This window comes from Canis lupus, chromosome 28 (assembly GCF_011100685.1).
Source record: "Canis lupus familiaris isolate Mischka breed German Shepherd chromosome 28, alternate assembly UU_Cfam_GSD_1.0, whole genome shotgun sequence".
NCBI lineage: Eukaryota > Metazoa > Chordata > Mammalia > Carnivora > Canidae > Canis > Canis lupus.
In genome coordinates this window covers 35,197,589-35,220,665 of record NC_049249.1, presented here as the reverse complement: position 1 = coordinate 35,220,665, position 23,077 = coordinate 35,197,589, and the positions used below count along the sequence as shown (strand labels likewise).

The 23,077-nt window shown below is 42.5% G+C and overlaps 1 protein-coding gene across 8 annotated transcripts; it reads left to right on the top strand.

Annotated features, from left to right (window-relative positions):
• Positions 1-337: 337 nt before the first annotated feature.
• TEX36 (testis expressed 36) lies at positions 338-22,775 on the top strand. 8 transcript variants are annotated; one of them, XM_038579065.1, is made up of 6 exons: positions 338-550; positions 6,121-6,270; positions 7,044-7,124; positions 8,539-8,559; positions 10,893-10,962; positions 21,604-22,775. In XM_038579065.1, the coding sequence occupies exons 1-6, from the start codon at positions 500-502 to the stop codon at positions 21,744-21,746; spliced, it is 516 nt and encodes a 171-aa protein (XP_038434993.1). In that variant the 5' UTR covers positions 338-499; the 3' UTR covers positions 21,747-22,775. The 8 variants fall into 8 exon arrangements, with proteins under 8 accessions (XP_038434993.1, XP_038434996.1, XP_038434994.1 ...); XM_038579068.1 differs by lacking the exon at positions 21,604-22,775 and adding an exon at positions 16,508-16,522; XM_038579066.1 differs by lacking the exon at positions 8,539-8,559 and having other exon boundaries at positions 21,604-21,895.
• The last annotated feature ends 302 nt before the right edge of the window (positions 22,776-23,077 follow it).

Genomic DNA, 23,077 nt, shown 5'->3' with positions numbered 1-23,077 from the left:
GGCCTGGGTGTAGCAATCCCACCGAGGAGGAGATGGTCATCTCCGGCCTGGATTCAGTTCACTTCTCCGAAAACTAAGAAATTGGGACAGATGGTTACCATGGGGACAATCAACCCCAATGTCACCAGTTCGAGGACTGAGAGGTACAAAAGTTTGCCATCATCTCCAGGCCATCTTATCCCCACTCGTTGGACCCGTTAATGGGGCTCCCTCAGCTGGGACCCGGTGGCTCTCTGCCTCACACCTTGAGGAAGAGCAGCTGCAAGGACCCCAGCGCAGGAACCCTCAGAAGGCTTAGAAGACCCGCAGTCCTCTCCCATTGTGATGGGGGCTCTGATTCTATGGCAACAGTGGACACCCCTGGATCTCCCCCAACCCGCCCCGGTAGAGGCTGAAGGCCAGGAAGAAGGAGGAGGAGTGTTTTCCAGATGTGCAGAGTTTACGAAGCAGTGGGAAAGCAAAGGAGCCAACCTCAGCCACTTCCAGCTTCCTGCTGAAAATGGCCAAAGGAAGACGCTTCAACCCAGCTTTAGACAAGGACGGAAGATGGGTAAGAATGATCGCGGCTCCCCTCGCCTTTCTCACCACGTGGGGTGGTCAAGGTCAAAGAAGTGAGTCTAGATCCCGCTGCTGCTACTTCACGTGGCATCTGCTCTGAGGAATCACTTCCCTAGCCTCAGTTCCTTCTCCTGTGAAATGGGGCCCTCATAGTGTCCTTGGAGAATTAAATGAAATAAATCTTGTGTGTAAAGCACTCAGCACACCTGTGAGTGTCCACGAGGCAGGCGTGGCTGTGTGCTTTCTTTTCATGACCTCTGTCTTGCCCATACTGAGTGACCTATGGTATCATGTGTGCTGTCCTCTCCCTTCCTCGAATAGGAGCTCCTCGAGGGCTGGAATCATTGTCTTCTTATTTACCTACTGTATCAGAACAGTAATACATGGAAAAGTTAACACTTTTTGCTTGTTTACAAAGAAAAAGAAAAATGGAAAACGTCTTGGAACATTTCAGTCTGAAGACTCTAAAAAACTAACTTTATGGGGTGCCTGGATGGTTCCATCAGTTAAGCGTCTGACTATTTTGGCTCAGGTCCTGATCTCAGGGTGGTGAGGTTAAGCCCCGCGTCAGGCTCCAAGCTCAGCACAGAGTCTGCTTGGGATTCCCTCTCTCCTCTCTGCCCCTCCCTTTGCTTGAGGGCTCTCTCTCTCTCTCAAAATAAATAAATAAATAAACTCTTTTTTAAAAAAACCCTAACTTTACCCACCGGGATGTGAGCTTGGCTAAGCAGCTTTAGTCCTAAATCACAGTCTCTTTGTCTGTTAAATGGGATCATAGTGTACCAAGGTTATAGGGCTATTGCACAGATCAATGAGACCATTCACAAGTGCTTAGTATGAGGCGTGCAAACAGAATAACCACTCAATACGTGTTAAATATGTATATTAATGATATATATATAATCTACATTTTGTTCTTCCCTATATATCCTGCTTCATTCCTCAAAGATTCACAGTAATGTATGGAAAATAGTCACAATAAAGTAGGAAAGCATAAAAACACTAAGAATTCAGAATCGTTTTGGTATATTTTAGAATAAAAGGCTGAGACTAGGAAGGTATGTTAACATATACCGGCCATGTGACCTACATGACAGCTATTTATATAATATCATCAGATTTGACTCTGAGATTCCTGGCAGCCACAGGAAAATGGCAAATAGGATGAACTACATAACACTAATCAGTCTTGAAGAGAAACACACAAGTTTCTCAGAGTAAGTAGCTTCCCCTCTTCCTATCACCTATGATTTCAGCGACGATCGGGTTTGACCGGATTATCATAAAAAGCTGACTGCAGCCTCTTAACCAAACAAGGGTTTGTATTTCTCAAGTAACAATAAATCCACAAGGAGGTGGGGACAGATGCTCTGAGGGGTCATCAGGTTCTTATCAGTTCTCTGTTGTTTCATCTTGGTGTGGAGCCTGGGAATGTCCTCTGTCAAAGGACGAGACTGAAGGCACCTGTTGGCTAAGTCTGTCCCTTTTCTCAGAGCTATCCCAGGACCCTCGCCCTGCAGACTTCTACTTTTCTCTCATTGGGTCCCTTGGCTAATTTGGCCACAAGGGAGTTTGGGGAGGCTTTTTTTTTTTTTTTTCAAGCAGCCACATTGCCGCCTCAAACCAAGTCAGGGTTCTGTTTCGTGGGAGAAAGCAGGAAAGAACATTTCATCTCCTACTATGACCCCAGGACTGTGCCCAGAGCCCGGTCTCAGGTGGAAAGACATTACCTCCCAAAGTCCGACTCGAACGTTTGGTGTGGGTTCCTTCTGCTGCCAGCACCTCAGAGCATTAAAAGAATAGTGCTGATCATGAAGTTTCCCAAAGTAACTTGCAGACAAGTTGGGAAAATTAAAGAAACCGTTGGCTTTGAGTCAGCAGCAGCCCATTGGGGAGGACGGTAATTGCCACATTAGAGGTGACAGTCATTTTGCAGTTGACCTTGCTGGTTGTAATCTGGCTGTTGCCGGGGAGGAAAGGCTTTTTCCATACACTTTCACCTTCCTCTTTAATATTGCAGTCATTGTGTGATTGAATGCAGCAAAAATTTCACCGCCAACTAGTTAAAAAGCTATATTTCATGGTTACAATATCCAACAGAAGGGTTTATTTCACAGCTATCATGTTATCACCATTAAATATATATTTTAAAAGAATGAAATTAAAATGCTAGAGCTGTTTTTTTTTTTTTCTCCCAGTGATTTAGTCCATAGACTCCCAGCATACAAATGAACTCAAGTCAGTTGTCATTTAACGGGCAAGAGGGATCATTCCTGAAGCTCCCACCCCCGCCCCGATTTTCCGTAGCTGCCCAGACAGGAGTGTTGACACAGCCAGACTGGAGGGAGGGAGCGAGGAAAGGTTCTGGGTCTGGAGGCCCTTTGTTATTATTTATATTTACTTTGGAAGAAGAATTGTTTTAGAACACTGAAAAAATAGAACAGAATGAATTAGGAATATATAGGTTGACTTGGGGAAATTTCTAGGGTGCCCTGTTAAGTGGGGAAGCAAAGAGCAGAGGAATGTGCATCCTAGGGTCCAATTTTTGTAAAGCAAGAGAAGCCCCCTCTGCAGGTTAGATGTCGGTGTACGTGAGCACTCAGCCGCAAATACCGTCTTCTGGGGTGACAAAAAGGGGAAGGGGAAAGTAGTCAAAGTTATTCTTAAATAAATAGGCGTGCATGACGTTTAGAAACCACATGGATGATATGATCCTAGGTATTACTTATACACACACACGGATGTATGGAGAAGATGGTCACCAATGAGTTCATGGGAATTTGACTGCCCTATATTTTCATGTTTGAATTTTTTTAAACCATGAGTATGTATTACAACTGCAAGCAGAAACAAATATTAGGGACGCCTGGGGGGCTCAGCGGTTGAGCGTCTGCCTTCAGCTCAGGTCGTGATCCTGCGGCCCGGGGATGGAGTCCCACGTCGGGCTCCTGCATGGAGCCTGCTTCTCCCTCTGCCCATGTCTCTGCCTCTCTCTCTCTCTCTCTGTGTCTCATGAATAAATAAAATCTTTTAAAAAAAGGTTTTTAAAAAGAAACAAATATTTTTGTTGTGAAAAAAAAAAGGAGAATGCAATGGATGCACTTAGTTAAGAAACATCTGTACAGTGGAACATGATGGTAAAAAGAAAGTCTTCCTCCTTCCTGGTTCCCTGCTCCCTCCCTCCTCCTTCAGGTCCCTCAGAGAGCCTGGGCACTGACTCCTGGCTGGTTGGGCACTGGTTGGGACACTGGCTTGTGCTGGTTGGGCCGCTGGCTGGGGCGCTGGCTCCAGGCTGGCTGGGTGCTGGTTGGGGTGCTGGCTGGGTGCTGGTTGGGGTGCTGGTTGGGGTTCTGGCTGGGGCGCTGGCTGGGTGCTGGCTAGGTGCTGGTTGGGATGCTGGCTGGGTACTAGTTGGGGTGTTGGCTGGGACGCTGGTTGGGGCTCTGGTTGGGGCACTGGGTCCTGGCTGGCTGGGTGCTGGCTAGGTGCTGGTTGGGGTGCTGGCTGGGTACTGTTTGGGGCACTGGCTAGGGTGCTGGCTGGGTGCTGGCTGGGGTGCTGGTTGGGTTCTGGCTGGGGCACTGGCTCCTGGCTATCTGGGCACTGGCTGGGTGCTGATTGGGGTGCTGGCTGGGTACTGGTTGGGGTGTTGGCTGGGACGCTGCTTCCTGGCTGGCTGGGTGCTGGCTAGGTGCTGGTTGGGGTGCTGGTTGGGGCGCTGGTTGGGGTGCTGGCTGGGGCGCTGGTTGGTTTCCTGTTTGGGGTTCTGGCTGGGGCACTGGCTCCTGGCTATCTGGGCTCTGGCTGGGTACTGGTTGGGGCGCTGGTTGGGGTGCCGGCTGGGGCACTGGTTGGGTGCTGGTTGGGGTGCTGGCTCCTGGCTGGCTGGGCGCTGGCTGGGTACTGGTTGGGGTGCTGGTTGGGGTTTTGGCTGGGGCGCTGGCTCTTGGCTGGCTGGGCACTGGTTGGGGCACTGGTGTGTGGTTGTTTCACTGCCCAGACCCCTATTCCCGCTCTCCTCACCCTGTGTGCACCCTGAATGACTATTCAGGAGTGTTTACTGAAAGTTCTTTCATTCGGATGTGTTCTGTAAATTAGGTATTGTCATTTTGTGTGCACGGATTCTTTATTTACGTGAGTGAGGCTGGGTTATAGATCCCATTCTGGTTTTCCTTTTTCCACTCAGCATGTGTTTAAAAGATGGCTCAGTGGCTGTGTGTCACCTTGCCCATTGCTTCTCATTGCTGCCGAGAACACCCAACCAAGTGTACAACGTGTACAATATGACCTCCCCTCCTTTTTACATAAACGGTAACATGCTGAACCCACTGTGCAGGCCGCGAACAGAAGCCACCTGAACATACAGTTACGCTGTGACGCGAGAAGGAATGAGGGAGACTAGCAGCATTGGCCAAATTCCTTATAATCCAGCAGAAAGGAAGCAGCAGGGGCCTGAGGTGTGGCAGTGGTTTGGGGATCGGGGAGGTGACAGCTATGAGCACAACTAGAACCTGCTAGCAGGTACTGGGCACTCTGTGGTGCAGGTATTTTCCCTTTTAATCACATCTACCCAGTCAAATAAGTCTTATGATTCCCATTTCACAAATAAAGAGACTGGGATTTGGAAATTTCAATCTCTTGCATCAGGCTCACCTCATAGGAGAGAGAGCTGGGATTGGACTCAGGACCTTTGAGTCTACAGCCTGTGACCCGACCACCAAATTACGGTTCCTCCCTTGTTGGAAGCCCTCAGTGCTCTGACCCTGGGGATGCCTCAGCTGGAGGCCGCTGCCTCCTTGAGGTCACCCCCTCTTCCTAGAACAACTCACACCTGACGACTGATTGATGAGGGAGCACAAGGGCCCAGTCCCCTTGTCCTGGCTCAGGACAGTTCTGAGAGACCATCCCATGCAGAGAGAGAGAGAGAGAGAGATAGATAGAGAGAGAGAGAGAGAGAGAGAGAGAAAGAGAGACCCAAGGCTTTCTTGGGACCTCCTCCCTCTGCTCAGTCCTGCTTCCTAACCCCCAACTCCTGCCATTCACGGGGAGATATGGGCAGTCTCCCCAAATAGTCTTTATTATTATGCTTTGTATCCTATGCCCTATTTTTATCCTTGTGGACTCTTCCCACCCTCTCCCAGCAGAGACTCAACTGTGTTTTAGAATCCAGCTCCAACCTGCGGGAGGTTGGTTCACCCCTGTGAACATAGGCTGGATCCCCGTATGGGGAGCGCCCTGACAGGAGGGGAGTTTCAGCCCAGTTCTATCTTCTCTGAGCACATGGCTCCTGCCCCCTGGGTCACACCCCCTCACCAGGCAGCGGAAGCGTTTCCAGGCTCCAGTGCAGCAGGGGTGGCCCTGGTAACTTGAAACAGCTGGCGTGATGGCCTGGGGCCATTACAATATATTTTTTTTTTTGTCTTGGAAAGAATACTTGAAAATTACAAAAATTATGCCATTTCCATCACACACCAGAAGCACCCAAATGGCATTTTAATCACGTTACGGAGGAAGCCCCGATACTTGGCTTTGAGACACAGATGTGTCTGGTTTTAATCACAGCGTGTGCTGGTTTTCCAGTTCCCTCAGATCGGACTAACACAAAAGACACCAGAATCCAGCACAAGTGCAGTGTTAAAAGAGCCCCACCGTCCGCATTTGTCTCGGCAAGTAGAGGAGAGGCTGCCACCCATCTACAAAGTTCGGGAGAAGGTGAGTCCAGGGTGCTGGCCAGGGCCGCACGTCCCTGTGGCTCTCCAAGGGGGCAGTCCCCCTGGCATCTCCAGGCAGTCAGTTCTTCTTTGGAAGGACCTGCTCTTTTGTCATCCCCTGCTCCCTAAATGCTGGTAGCATCTCACCTCATAACCTGGTCACTGTGACACCCCAAATACTCTCTAGAAGGAACTATCTCCTGGTGCAGACAATCAAATTAGGCTCCTCTGTGGACAAGACACACCGCCTTTGGTTACAGCTCGCAGATCATTAGCATGCACATTCTGCCTCCCTGGCCACTTCATGAACAACTTCAAGGGCATGACGTGGCCAGAAGGAGCAGCAGGCATGGCCGTCACCCTTAGCTAACTCTTGCTGCCTGTTGAGGCCTCGGGCTCTGGGCTGCCAGGATCCTTGTTGGTCAGATGAAGAAGTCTGGTCTTGATGGCCTCAAAAGTCCTTACCAGCTTTCAATTCCATGATCCTATATACTTTTCCTTCCTCGTCTTCAAAGAAGGTGTTTTGAAAGAGAATTTTTATGATTTTCTGCAAGGTTACCAGTAAGGCTGAGTTTTAAAAAAACCTTAAGTTGATGTGCACACCAATGACCTCGCTGCCCGGTGCCGGTTGCTCCTCTCCGGTGATGGCCTTAATTCTTACTCAGGGGTCACTCTGCTTCCTCCGTCTTCCTTTCATGCTACTGTATGTCGGTTCTGAAAGCACGTTGGGGTTCTGATGTGTGTCTTTTAATCTCTTCCTTCACTCTTTTCCAGCAAGCGGTCAATAACAACTTCCCCTTCTCTGTACACGACAATCGGCATAGCTTTCAGAGTTCTGGATGCTACCTTGACTCTGTGAGTATTCCTCTCCAAATTCCTAGTAAGACTGGGAGCGCCACTGGGAGGCACCTGAAGATAGAGGACTTTCCTCAAAATTGGAACAAGATCAGAACTCATGCCTCGTAGCAGTTTTTAAAAAAATGCATGAAGCTCTCAAAGTTCCATGCAACTTTCTACACCGGCCTTCTGCCTACGTTTGTGTGCACTTCATGCTTCTCAAAGTGTCTTCTGGTAAACTGTCTCATTCATGAGCTTTCTTGTGAAGATCTATAATGGGAAGGAGGGGTTGCCTGTGTGTCTCTGGTGGACAGAATGCAGCCCCATAAGGAGAGGTCAGAGGGAGGAGAACTTACATAATACAGAGGACTTCTCAATGACTATAGAGTTGTCTTTCCCTAGAGGTGGTGAGTTGTCCTTAGTGGAGAAAATAAAATCTGATAGCACTTGTTAGTGGTGGTTATCACAGCATTCTGACATGAAAACATAGTGAACTGTATAATTTCAAATTTTCTAGTAGCCACATGACGTAACAAGGGGTAAAATTAATTTTAATAGTATATTTTACGTAAAGTGATAGCTCCCCAAATTATCAAATTGACATGTAATCAATATAAACATTTTTAAAAGATTTTATTTATTTATCCATGAAAGACAGAGAGAGAGAGAAGCAGAGGTATAGGCAGAGGGAGAAGCAGGCTCCATGCAGGGAGCCGGATGTGGGACTCGATCCCGGGACTCTAGGATCACGCCCCAGGCCAAAGGCAGGCATCAAACCGCTGAGCCACCCAGGGATCCCAATATAAACATTTTTTTTAATGAGAGATTTTACATTCCCTAAACTGAGCCTTTAAAATCCAGGTTGGCACCTCTCCATTTGGAAGACCCACATTTGAAGTGCGCAGGTAGCCAGGGGTTATCAAACGGGACAGGGCAGGGTTAATATTATCTCAGATGGAGGGTTGGATCAGGTGATCTCTGGGAATCCTTACCAAATGTGAATGCCAATGGTGGTGGTGATGATGATGTACATAATTCCCATCATTTATTAAGCATTTGCCATATGCTAGCATCTCATACTATCTCATTTAATTCTCATGCCAACACTTCTGGCTAATACTCTTATTATCTCTAATTTAAGGATGGGGAACCTAATAACAGGGAAGCTAAACAACTTGCCCAAAGTTATTCTTTCCTCTAGGCTACCATATCTAAGCTAAATGGAAGTGGTTTAACTTTGAAGTTCTGGTTTGCCCCTGGCTGAGTGTTGAATACAGATCCAGAATATTCACTCTGCCTGCCTCTCTAAATGGAATGCTTAAAATGGTTTTCTAAATTATCAAAGTAGCATATATGCTTCACAGCTTTCAAATTATACAGAATTAAATAAAAGTTAAAAAAAATTTGCACTCTTTCTTTCCCTCCTGACAAGGTCACCTTGATGGCTCACAAGGTGGGTTTTTGGTTTGGTATTGGTTTTTTGGTGGGTAAAATTGGAGAATTTTTTGCAATTTACATGCAAACGTGCACATATAAGTGTGTATCTTGATATAATAAAGAGGGTTGTACCACATGTATTTTTCAGAGCTATGTTAGTCTCATAGAAAATACTGGAAGCTTTCCAACTTTCTCTACCTTTGGGAATAGTTTCCATAAGGTGTGGACTTTCAGTTTAATGACGTTTACATAGAATTTGCCCAAAGAATTATTTAGATTTGATAACATTTTTTAGAGTAAGTTTTGTTTTTTGTTTTTGTTTTTACCGTTTGCCCTTTCAATGTCTTCATTGGTTACTAATCTATTCAATTGACTTCTTGTGTACTTATTGCTGATTTGCTGATACGTGTTTACCTAAAATTTATCTATTTCTTTAAACATTTATTGGTTTAACAACTCCTGAAATACTCTTATTTTGCTGTTTTTTTAAATGTTTTTTGGTTGCATATTTCATTCATATACTTGTAGCTGTTTTTGTTAATACACTTATTAAAACTATGAATATTCCTCACATTATTGCTTTGGCTATATTCCAACAGTTTTTCTTTTTTTTTTTAATTTTTTTTAATTTTTATTTATTTATGATAGTCACAGAGAGAGAGAGAGAGAGAGAGAGGCAGAGGCAGAGGCAGAGACACAGGCAGAGGGAGAAGCAGGCTCCATGCACCGGGAGCCCGACGTGGGACTCGATCCCGGGTCTCCAGGATCGCGCCCTGGGCCAAAGGCAGGCGCCAAACCGCTGTGCCACCCAGGGATCCCCTCCAACAGTTTTTCTAACTAAAGTTTCATTGTTATTGCTTTTGAATAGTCTATGATTTAATTTTTAATTCTAAAAGTAATTTAGAGGAATGTTTTGAATTTTCTACATGGTTAGAATTTTTTGAGATCATCTTTCACTGCTGATGTCTAGTTCTATGGATTATATGTTTTATAGAATATGGATTTTGAATTATAAAGATTTCCTTCATTATCTTATACATGATTAATTTTAACAAGTGCTTCATGAGTGTTTAAAAAGAATATATATCCCCCATCTGTTGATTACAAAATTCTTTATTTTATTAATTAAAGACTATTAATGATGTTACTCAGATTCTTCATATCCTTTTCTTAATTTTTGTCTTGACTGTCAATTTTTCCTTGTAAGATTATTCTTGAGTTTCTAAATTCTTTTTGTCTAATATAGTGTAATGTCATATCTTTCTGCATAAAAATTCACAAGTATTTTATTTTCTTTGTGGCTTTGATTATTTATCAAAATGAAGTATCTCTCTTTACATACCTTAGTGTTTTTAGCCATGCATTCTAGATTGCAATATTAGCTTTGCCACTATTACTTTCTTTTTGCTAACAACATTGGTTACTTTTCCCTTTGTGCCTCTAGAGCCAGTCATCTCCTTTCTCTCTGCCCAGGGGCCAATCTGTGGGGACTACATTCCTCCCCTTGGATCTGGAGCCCTTGCACTGTTCCCATGGGTTTCCCCATGAATAGTCTCTTCACTAAACTCTCTTCAAATTACTCTAATTTGAATGTGCCACCTGCTGCTATTGTGAATGATATTGGTTCTTATGAAAAGGCAAACTCATTTTGCTACGGACAGTCCTTGATTTGCGATTTTTTCCAGCTTACCATGGGTTTATCATATGTTGCTCCATGGTGAGTCCAGGATGATCTCTAATGTAAAGTCTGTGTAATCAAATGTCTCTTTCCTCTCTTTTGTCTAAGCATAGTGTTTTCTCTTAATTATGATCAGATTGAAAGTACAATTCTGAATTCATAGTAGTTCTGGGCTTCGTGTATGAGGTCTTGAGAGTTAATGAGGAAGCCTGTGGGCAGAGTCCCAAAGGTGTTGCTTCTTTCACAGGAAAGATTCCAGCCTCTGTGGACTTCTTGGAGGGAGAACCGTTTATTCCATTGAATGCTGGAATGCAGCCAGGGGTGGATTCACTGAGGAGCCACCTGGGTGCACAGATCCTGTCCAGGGTGCCTGGGAGTCCAGGCTGGCTAGTAGGCTGTTTCCAGCTGTCTCTCTGGTTCTGACCTCTGTGTCTCTAAAAGACCAATTCCCTTGGTGGAATTGGAAGACTGCAAGAATAATAACAAAAAACCACCTGCATGCTTTGGGTGTTGATGTATAACCTTTAGCAGGTCGGTAGAGGATACCTCTTGTAGTGGTTGCCATATTGTGCATTAAGACATAGGATGCTATGTAGCTGGTTTTACTAAAGACTTCAGGACTCTGTGACCATGAATATTTTTCTCCTAAACTTCTTATAATTCTTCCCCAGGGCCTGGGACGTAGGAAGATCTCCCCAGAGAAAAGGCAACATGTTTCAAGAAATTTCAATCTCTGGGCAGGTGACTATGTTCCATCTTGTCTTGATGGTTTTTCAAATAACCAAATATCATATGTCTATCAAGAAGTTGTGGTGGTCCCAATTTTTAGACGCTTCCCAAGATGTTATAATGAGAAATGGAACTCTTTTAAATTTATTCCTCAGAGAAGCTACACAGAATTTTTGAAAAAGAAACCAAAAGTAAGGTTTGCTATTGACAAAAAAGTTGGTTCTTCACTGGAGCCCTAGTCCTTCCAGAAGGTTATTGATGAGTCTTGTAATATTGGTACTGCCCTGAACATTCAAAATGGTCAGTGTTCTCCTAGTTGACATAGGATTTGTTTAAATTAGAGATTAGAGATTGTACATGCCTTAATGCTGAGGTGAAGTATTCTTGCAGTGATAACACAAAGATTCAAGTCCTTATATTGAAAAACTAGAAAAGCTACAGATTATGTTACCACTCCCTGCCTTTAAAATATTTTTGTTTTTAAATAAGGTTGAAAAATATTCAAGTCCTTCTAAAATAAAGATATGTGAAGATATACACATTTTAAATGAAAGTCTTTTAAACGAAACTTTTTTTTTTAAACGAAACGGTTTTTAAATGAACTTTAAAATTGCCACATTCACTTTGGGGGGAGTTTTAAAAATTATGTAATTAATATATAATTACATTTTCAGTTCGAAAGTTCAAACCGTACAGAGGTAGCAGTTCCCCTCGATTTCATCACATCTCCAATCCTTGTCCTGTTCCTAGAAGTAATTAACCATTTGTTTTTATTCTGTGCATTTATAATCATATACATATGTAGGACTCATAAATTTTGAACATAAACTGTTATACAGCATATAACACTCTATAACTTTCTTTTGAAGTATCTAACAATGTATCTTACTATGTCAGTATGAAGAGACTGGTTGGCTTTTTAAACTGCTGCACTGTGTTCCTTAATACGGATGCACCAAGTTTTTGAAAATTATTTTTTAAAAGATTTTATTTATTTGTTCATGAGAGACACACAGAGAGAGACAGAGACACAGGCAGAGGGGGGAGCAGTTTTCCTTCAGGGCACCTGATGTGGGACTCGATCCCAGGACCCTGGAATCACGCCCCGAGTCAAAGGCAGACGCTCAACCACTGAGCCACCCAGATGTCCCCTGAAAATTATGTTATTAATGAGCATTTGAATTTCTTCTACTTTTTTTGCTGTCAGACCTGGTACTACATGAACATTTTGGTCAACCTCTTTGGGTGCTTGTTTATATGCACCTCTGGAGTAAAATCTGAAAAGTGACCCTGTTAGTGCTAGACTGAATGGGATGCACAGTTGAGGTTTTAAAAAATACTCCCAAATTACCTTAGAGACTGGACACATTAAACTCCTACCAACCATAGCTGTGCTTTTAGGTTTCTGCCCCCTCAAATGATCTTTTATTGTTAAATTTATTTTCATTTTTTAATTTTTAGAAAGGAAGGAGAGAGAGTGAGAGAGAGAGAGAGAGAGGGTGGGGAGGGGCAGAGGGAGAAGTAGAGAGAGAATCAAGCATGCCCAGTGTGGAGCAGGGCACAGGGCTAGATCTCACAACCCTGAGAGAAATCAAGAGTCAAATGCTTAACCAACTGAACCAATCAGATGCCTCTCAAATTATCTTTTAGATATTTAAGGATGTGTAAGAAAAAAAGTCACTTTTCTTATTTTGATTTCTCTGATTATTGGCGAAGTTGAGCATCTTTTCCCACTAAATGGTCCTTTGTGTTCCCCTCCTATAAACTTAGCAGTGTCACCAGCTCTCAATGCTAACACTGTCTTGTTTATATTTGGATACTTTTCCTAAAGATGAATTTTAGAATAAGCTTGTCAAGTAAATCCATTGGTAATTTGATACAAATTTCCCCAAATTTAGAAAATAATTTATAGGAGAATTGATATCCTTAAGCCACCCTGAATTTCACCATTTATCCAAATCTTCTCTTAGGTTCTTCAGTAAAGTTTTATAGTTTTCTTCACATAGTTCTGATGTGTTTATTTTCTATGTATATTCCTGCATATTTTGAACTTTTGTGGCTATTTTGAATTTTTTTTAAGTTACAGCTTTAGGTTGATTTTGACTGATGTGTAAAAAAAACCTATTGGTTTTTCTATGTGAATCTAGTATTTGACACCTATCTAAACTTGTAATAATAAATATTCCAAAAAATAAAGTTCTAATAAATTTTCAGTTGATGTTCTTGGATTTTCTATTCAGGCGATTATATCACTTGTGAAAATGATAATTTATATCATTTTTAACATTTATACATCACCCTCATTTTATGGCATCAGGTACAATTTGAATATTAGTATAGAATATTATTTTATTTCTGAATGTTATGGAGCTGCTTCTACTCTGTTGCTCTGAAGTCTGACTATTGCTCTAGGTTTTAGATAGGTAATCTTTATCCGGTTAACGATAATCTCTTATTCTTTGTTTCTCCTCCTTAAGCTATTTTGTAAAGTCCATGTAACATATGCACATGGGGAAAAAGAAAATAAAATTAAACAGTGAAAAATAGTTTCTCTGAATCCCTGACTTCAGTTCCCATTTTTTTCTCCCAGTACCAGCCCTACTGATGGACAGTTTTTTTACATGCATCTTTTTTCAGGTAGTCTGTATAGAGTTATTCTCTCTCTCTCTCTCTCTCTCACACACACACACACACACACACACACACGCACACACACACATACATGCACACACACACATCTTTAACAAACACCAATGGTAGATGCCATTCCACTATTGCTTTCTACTGCTCCACAACCAACTACACTTATGAATGTATCTTTGAAGTTTTGAAGTCATTCCTTACAAGTACTTATAAATCTACTTTTTTTGAAAACATAGTTGCCTGGTATTTCATTATATGGGTGCAGCATGGTCCTGGAATCTTCTGATGGCCATTTATGCAAGTTTCTGTCTTTTCCTCCTATAAATGTCTTTATAGATAAATATTTGTATCCATCTATGGACTTTTCTGTATGGTAAAACTTATAGAATAAACTAGTCCAACCAAAGAGTATGTGGATTTTAAATTTTAGTTTATATTAAATTCTTAAAATTTTAAGATCAAATTTTCTAAAAGAGGCTGTGCTCCAGCTTACAACTTCACCAAGAAGATGTGAGATATGAGTGCTTCTATTTCCTCTCACTTGTGCATTATCAAACTTTTTGATATTTACCAATTTGTTAGCTAAAAAATGGTATCATATTTCAATTTTAATGTCTTTCATTGTGTGTGTTGCTATTGAAAAGCTATTTGCATTTTTTTTGCTGTGAACTGTTTATCTGTATGTATCTTTCACTAATTCTTCCATTTGTCTTATTCTTCAATTATTTGTATGATTTCCTGATATATTAAGATATTGAGGGTTTTATATCAAATGTTGGTTATTCCCTTTTTGTTACCATATATGTATTTTTAACAAATAGAACTTGTTTCTTAGAGAAGTTTTAGGTTTACAGGAAAACCAAATGGGAAGTACCCAGTTTCCATATACCCACTTCCCTTATTATTAACATCTTGCACAGGTGTGGTACAAGCCATGTTTTTAGTTCTGCATGTATTTTCATGTAGTAAAATGTATGAATCTCCTATTTAATGGCTTCTGAAATTCATGCCTTGCTTAGGATCTCCTTTGTTTGAGATTATGAAATAATTCTAAGTTTGTTGTAGTTCTTGGTAGTGTATGGGGTGACATTTTAGCACATGATGTTTTGGCACTTATTGAGATGATCATATAAATTTTCCATATTAATCTGTAAACGTAGTAAAGTATATCAGTAGATTTTCTAATGTTGAACCATCCTAGCATTTTTAGGGACAAACTTTAGTTGTTTATAATAAGCTATATTATTATTTTGATAAATTGGGCATTTGATACACAAATTTTTAAAGTATTTTAAAGTCTATTTTTTTAAAAAGATTCATTTATTTATTTTAGAGAGAGAGAGAGAGAGCACAGGGGAAGGAGCAGAGGGAGAGAGAGAGAGAATGAGTCTTAAGCAGACTCCATACTGAGTATAGAGCCAGACATGAGGCTTGATTTTATGACCTGAGCCAAAACCAAGAGTCTGACGCTTAACCAATTGCACCACCCAGGAGACCATAAAATCTAGTTTTTATTTATTTATTTTTTATTTTTTTATTTTTAAAGATGTTATTCATTTACTCAGGAGAGACACAGAGAGAGAGAGGCACAGACACAAGCAGAGGGAGAAGCAGACTCCATGCAGGGAGCCCGATGTGGGACTCGATCCCGGGACTCCAGGATCACACCCTGGGCTGAAGGCAGCACTAAACCGCTGAGCCACCTGGGCTGCCCAAAATCTAGTTTTTAAAAGATTTTATTCATTTACTTATTTGAGAGAGACAGTGAGCAGGGAGCAGGGGAAGGGGTAGAGGGGAGGGAGAGGGACAAGCAGACTTTGCACTGAATGCAGACCCCCAGAACTGCAGGGGCGGGGAGGGGAGGCACTACTTTCACAACGGGTGGAGGGGAGGACCATGATCTGAACCAAACCAAGAGTCTGATGCTTGATCCACTGAGCCACCTCTAAAGCCCTCCTCTAAAATATGTTTTTACTATGCCCTGACACTGCATGTATAAATTACAAATATCTATAGAATTTGCCATGAAATCTCTTGGACCTGGTGCAGTTTTCAGGTACAGATCTTGGAACACCTTTTCAATGTATTTTATAGAGATTCATCTGTATCTTCTATTTTTTTCTTTTTCTCTAATTTGAGTCACTCTTTTGGGGTTCATTTACTTGTTTCTTTTTAGTAATCTCTACACCCACCATGAGACTCAAACTCACAACCCCGAGATCAAGAGTTGCACACTCCTCCGATTGAGCCAGCCAGGTGTCCCATCTAACTTTGATCACTACTATTTTTAGAGGAAATCATCTGTTTCATATGGGTTTTTGAATTTGGGATATTTAATATAGCTATTCTCTTTAATGCTTCAAAATTATGTCCTGTCCTTTGACTTGTTAAATGTTGTTCACATGTCTTTGCTTTATTTACCAAATCTACATTTTTGTTGCTGGTGTTTGCTTTTGATCTCACTAATTTAGGCTTTCATGTTTATGTATTCTGTTCTTGGGCTTATTTATTTCTTTATGGCTTCTCAAGGTGAAAGCATAACTCAATTATTTGCAGCCTTTCTTGTTTTCTTGTAAATGTAGGTAAGGCTGTTTCTTTCAAATGTCATTTTGTAGATACATCATGCTCCTCTACATAGTGTTCATTTTATTTTTATTATTGTTTTACCTTTTTTTTTCTTATCTTAAAGTTTTTATTTAAATTCCAGTTAGTTCACATGTAGTGTAATATTAGTTTCAGGTGTACAATATAGCTATTTAACACTTCCAAACAACACCCAGTGTTCATCACAAGTGCCCTCCTTTATCCTCATCACCTGTTTCTCCTGTCCCCCCCACCCCATCAGCCTCCCCCTGGTAACCATCAATATGTTCTCTATAGTTGTTAAGAGTCTGTTTCTTAGTTTGCCTTGCAGACACGTAGATCACTGGAACAGAATCGAAAACCCAGAGATGAACCCACAACTATATGGTCAGTTAACCTTTGACAAAGCAGGAAAGAATATGCATTTTTAAATTTTTATAAAGATTTTATTTATTTCATCATGAGAGAGGCAGAGACACAGGCAGAGGGAGAAACAGGCTCCCTGTAGGGAGCCTGGTGCATGACTTGATCCCAGGACCCGAGGGTCACACCCTGAGCCAAAGGCAGACGCTCAACCACTGAGCCACCCAGATGCCCCACAATCTCCATATCTTAGGGTCAATTGATTTGAGTCCTTAATTACATCTGGACAAGTTCCTATTTCCAGATAATATAGCACAATTATGGGAGTGATATTGAATCACGTTCACAGGTTCTACTCACACTGAAGGGCAGGGAGTTACAAACGAGTGAGGGTCAGGGGTGTCATCCTGGAGTTCTGCCCACATAAATAGCACAAGCAGGAAACTGATATTAGTACAATTCATAGATTTTTTTTTCAATTCAGAGATTTTATGCGGATTTCACCAGGTTTACAAGTACTTGCATATGTGCTTGTATGCGTGTGTATTTCTACGTGTGTATCCTTTTTTGCTAGGTACAAAATAAAAATAGATTATATCTAGCTTGTTAACTGACTAAGGAAGTCTAGGTTTTACACGATGTGTACACTTGAGAAATGGATGGGCTATTTAACTTTTAGAAGCTTTGTTTTTTTATTTTTTATCTTTACTTTTTAAAAAAGTGATATAAAATTTTCTTCAATTATTTCTTTGATTATTTTCTCTACTCCATTTTCTCCTTTTCTTCTAAAATACTTCTTAGATGGTTATGGAAATATCTCGACCTGTTTTTCTCAACTCTGAAGTATTATATTTCCTGACTGCTTGTCTATTTGTACCAGTTTCTGGGAGAATCCCTACATCTCACCTTCCAGTTTGCTAGTTGACTTTTCAATGGTCCAGTCTGTTATCTAGCCAAGCTAATGAGGTTTTCCTGTCATTTAGCAACATTTTAACTCTTAGAGTCTCTATTCGGGCCTTATTTGTGAATGGAATGTTTAATTCTGTCCAATAATAATTTTACTTACTCCAATATCTTGTGATTTTTGTCTGTTCATTCTGTTTCTTGGGCATCGCTCTATGTGTTTGCCTTTCTAGCATGGTGCAAACATTTGGTGATTTTTGGTTTTATGTTCATGTTGGGAGGATCCTTGTTAGTTTATCCATGAGGAGTGTGTATGTCCTCTGCCCGATGCACCACCCGGGATGTGGCACCAACTCTGCTCCTGGAGGAGGTTTCCCAGTTTGTCTATTGTGTCTTCCTGGGGCACCGCCCTGATCTCTGGCCCAAGTAACTGCTCCCCATCCTCTTGCCTTGGCACAGGCACAGATCCAGTTCACTGCCTGGCACAGAAAATATGATGCGACCAACTCGGGCAGAGAATCTCTATAAAGAACCCCATCAAGCGTCCAGGGGTCCCCACCTCTTTCCAAACCCACTGTTTCCTTGGACTGGTTACCACATTTGCAGCCCTGATGTGCACACTTTGATCTTGTTTCCCATCTTTTAGAAAATTGAGATCCTTTGTCATAAATACAAAGTAATCTAAAGGTAATCACTTTAGAGGGGGAAAAAAAAAACCAACCCCAGTCCTATGTGATTAAATTCCAGCCGAACACCATTGCTTCATCAAGACTTTGTGTCTGAGGTCTGCCCTCAGAGCCATTAGACATGTCACCAAACCCAAGGCTTTCTCCTCATCCTAAACAGAAGGATTAAAATAGAATGGAAAAAGAAACAACTTTCTTAATGTGTAAGCCAATATTATTTAATGCTGCATCTTTCAGCCACTTAAAAGTGTCTTCCATACTTCAGGAAATATGGACTAAAGGTAGGGCATGAATGTCCTCAAATTTACTTCCTACCCTGAGACATTAGGTCTCTGCACTTTCCAGTCATGTCCCTCCTTATCTTGTGCTTCCCTGCTCTCACTTACATTTCAAGGCATGTATGTCTTGTGCACAAAGATGATACATGTAGAAGGGAGACTCAGTGTGTGTTGACTGTAATTTGCAAGGAATAATTTTTATTTGTGTATATTTATTTTTAATGATTTTTTTTATTTTTAATGATTTTATTTGAGAGAGAAAGAGAGCACAGCAGGGGAGGAAGAGCAGAGGGAGAGGAAGAAGCAGACTCCTCGTGCAGAGAGCCCCACACAAGGCTCAATCCCAGGACCCTGAGATCATGACCTGAGCTGAAGGCAGATGCCCAACTGACTGAGCCACCCAGGTGCCCTGTGAGGAGTAATTTTTAAAACTTTAAATGTAGGCTTTTAAAAATAGATTTCACATCTGGGCAGTCACGTGAATAGCAATTTCTCACTCTGAAGAGCACACAATGTGTGGCCAACCAAATATTCCCAACCTTCTGTGTCGGTTTTGAGGTTGGACTCATTACTTCCCATCTCGGGGGACTGGGTTCATCCTCAGCCCCACCTCAGGTAGAATTAGCTGCCGAGGACCTCAGATCTTAGGAGAAAAGTTGCAATGAGACAATGGAGTCATGTCAATCCCTATCACAGCCTTTACAAATTGTTTTTATTTGCACTAACATTAATTTTTTTAAGTGACACACTAAAATGGAAAGACTATCCAGTGACATTTGTACAGATTAAATCAGTCCTCGGGGAGATTTCTATTTATCTTTCCTTTTTGAGGGATGCTGTGTGAATGCTCCTTCCTGTCCCCAGTTTCGAAGAGGTGCTTTGTTTTGGTTGTGGTTTGTTTTAATAGTATGTCTTATAACAGATTTGATGACATCTGAGCTACTTCTGGTGTCCAGTCTGGCCTCTCTCGTCTCCCCTGCCTCATCTAGAAGACATTCAAAGTACTCAACTGCTTGGAAATCTTTTGGGGATCGCCATGGGCATGACCCTCAGGTCTCCACCCCCACACACAGGGTTATGTGACTCTTTGCAAAGCAGTCTCTGACTCCCTGACTTACAGGGATGTGGGTGTCCCTGGTATATTCCCTCCCATTTCCTTGTCCTCTCCCAGTGTCCCCCACAACCCCTCACTTGTCCTCACCTCTGCCTCGCTTCACCTATCTCTGCCCAAACACCAACAATCTCCAACAGGAGTGACCCCAAATTCAAAATAGGGATGAGATTCACAAAATTACCAAAAAGGTATGCAGAACTAAATCTGCAATTATGTGAAGGAGGGATGAGGGGATGGGGGACGATCAGCCTCTGCTCTTTGGGATTAAAGAGTGGGGAGGTATGTTTACCATGGACAAAAACACAAATTAGATAGCTTGCTCTTAAACCCAGTCCTCTCTCTCTAATTGTTTCCTACATAAAAAGTAAACACCAATGTCCAACGACCTCACACCTCACCATTTGTTCTCAATCCAGTGAACCAAGAACAAAAGAACTATGGCCCTTGAATGGAAGGGGAGCCCTCAGGGACTTAGGTTGACTCCCCAAATACAATAACCCACTTTACAAAAATAAAAGTCTCTAATAACTTGGCACAATGTCAATGACTTGCCATTGTTCATTCTTTGTTTTAGTGTGTTGTTTTGAACAGAGGAATAAACATCCAGTTAAAGAAACCCCAACTTACTAATCAATTACATGCAGGTGTTTATAGATTTCTTCTGTTTTAATGAATGAGACTTGGACTTGTGCCATCCTCGAAATGACTTAGACACCAAAAGAACAGCTGATGGCTTAGGAATACTCTTTCGGAGAGATGCTGCCTCGTATCCCTTCTAGAACTTTACCAGGGAGCTTCAGTTACCTCCTGTGCATGTTGTAAGCATGTGCGTAACTATTGGGTTTCTCATTTATAAAAATCAGATCTAAGACCCTTAAATACGAGCGTTAAAAGAGCAGAGTGATGATTTCCTATATGAAGCCAACTCTGAAACACGGCCTATTTTTAGGCAGAGGAGCACATTCTCATTTGGTCTGTTTTGACATTTATGACTATTTTTAAAGATTGCCTTGTGCCGTCCCTTTGTTTTGCACATTTGGTAGCTGTCTTTGGCCAAAGCCATCTCCGCTCTGGTGGCTGTGCATTGGATTCAGATGTGGTGGCTGTACTACTCCTGCCCTGATAGGAGCTGATAGGGTAGCCATCCCAGGGACTGTGTCGGCTTGGCACCTTAATGGTCAACTGCAACTCCAATCAACGTTCAGGTCACATCGCTTTTGTCCCATGGGTCAAGATGAAAAGACACTTCACCCAACTGAACATTTTTTTTTAACCTACAGAATTGGTACCATATTGAGGACTCCTGGGGGGGGTGTGGAGAGTTGTGTGTGGGGGAGGAAGGGCTTGAAATGACAAGCTAAGTATAGGTTTCCCATATGTTCCGCTGAGTTCAGGGAAGAATCCATGCTGTTATGGTAACACCCTAAGAACCATAAAACAAGCAAGAAGAATCAATTTCCTCCTCTGGGCTCTTTGCTGCTGCCCACAATCTTTGGTCCTACGTGATAGCGGGAGCCCGAGATTGGGAAAGAGCCCCTTCAGCTGGGCTCTGGGTTTGGGGGCCCGGCAGCACTGCTCAAGCCCTGCTTTGCTCTGCGTGAAGTGAGGCTGGCACTTCCCGAACACGCAGGGTAGTCACTCTGGAGTCCTGGTGCTGCGTTGAGGACTCAGAAAGCGCTGTGGAAGTGTGAAATGCTGTACGTTGCCTTTATAAGTACCTATCAAAACAAGTGAAAACATCTCATTTAACACGCAGTATTTAAGTAAACACGTTACGAATATACCAAAATAATCCCCCCAAATATTAAACAACAAATCAACCCCCTGTCAGAGCCTGACTCACTGAATAAATGGAATGAATAAAATTGTAACTCACACGCTTGACTACGGCTCTATGAAATTGTTGAATTTGTTAGGTGTAGCGTGTGATTTCTGCACAGAATAACCAAAATAACTTCAAATGCTGTATTCTCTCTCCCGACCGAAATCAAACAGGATCTGCAAGTTTCCAAACTGGGCAATACAGGCACGAGAGCACACATCACATTTTCTCCCCATCTTTCCCTCCTCTCCCCCTGCCCAGATGGGAGCCCGCATCAGAAGGTCAGTACTTCGGCTCCACCAGGGCGCTGGTCTGGCCGTGTCGTTGGTAGCGGCCACCACCAGTTGCCAGCAGAACAAGTGCAATCATCACCCAGGGTCGTGTCGGTGTTCGCAGGATTATAAGCGACCATAGTAGCATCTGGCCGTCCCTGCCCAAGAACACACTGCTTGCTGTTCCTTACACCTGCAGGAGAAACATTAAAACTGTCTTTTTTTAAATAAAGATTTTATTTATTTATTAATGAGAGACACACAGAGGGAGGCAGAGACAGAGGCAGAGGGAGAAGCAGGCTCCCCATGGGGAGCCCGATGCGGGACTCGATCCCAGGGCCCTGGGATCACGCCCTGAGCGGAAGGCAGATGCTCAACCGCTGAGCCAGCCAGGTGTCCCGACGTTGAAACTGTCTTAAATAATCTCCTGCTGTTTGTGATCTTGGTCGAAGCTTCCACGGCTCTCATCAGCGGCGAGCAGTGGGTGCCATCCTCCTCCTACCAACACCACCGCAGGCCCAGGAGACGATGGGCAGGTGTCAACATCATCCCACGGGAGAAATCAGATTGTTCCTCCAAGAACGGACAGGCACCAAGGCCTAACGAAACCAATGCCTGACCTGGGTCACATCCGGCATCTTTAAGAGGGAGGATTTGGCTCCGCACGTGCATAGTCACTGAAGAGCTGGGTGTCTTCAGCCGATCAGGACAATTCTGATTAAAGCAGATGTTTGCCAACTCAAGCTGGGCTGATTCCTAGCTCATTCCTAATACAGCCCTGTCCCCACCCCTGTCCCCAATCCTTCCCACAATTGCCCCCTTCCTTTTGGGCCTCAAGTAGCCACATTCCCACGTGCTCCAGTGTGAATACATGTAAGGCCCGCCCAACACCTCGTGTTTACTCCTCAAGCAACCACTGCTTCTCCAGCCCCTGCTTTGAGCCCCGGGGAGTGAGGGTGAGCAACAGACTCACCCTCCTGCAAAGGGCATGGGGTCTAGACTCCATCAGTCTACAAATTGCGGCAGCCCCCTTGCAAGACTCAAGGTTTCAAGCTAAGAACGCCGATTAAGTGTGGATCAGGCAATAATACTTTGAAAGGTCATAATTATAATTTTATTAAGCTGTGATAAGGGAGATAAGATAAATGTCATAGAAATGTGTTTAATATTGGAAACGTACGATATTAAAGAACAATTATGAATTTGTGTTTCTTGTGTACATTAAAATTTGGATTTGTGTAAGGGCAGAAGCTGAGTCTAATTTTTTATCTGCTGGATGAGAAATTGATTTTAATTCTTTCCCTGCTAATTAAAGGAAAATTAGAAAAAGAAACTATTTGCTGAAGCACTAAATACATTTTGATTACTTATGGATATAAGCAGTTATTTTGGTTTTGCTTATTTACTTACTGAAAGCCTAATGATAGGTAAAATTAAGAGTAGGGTAATGGTGAGGGATTATG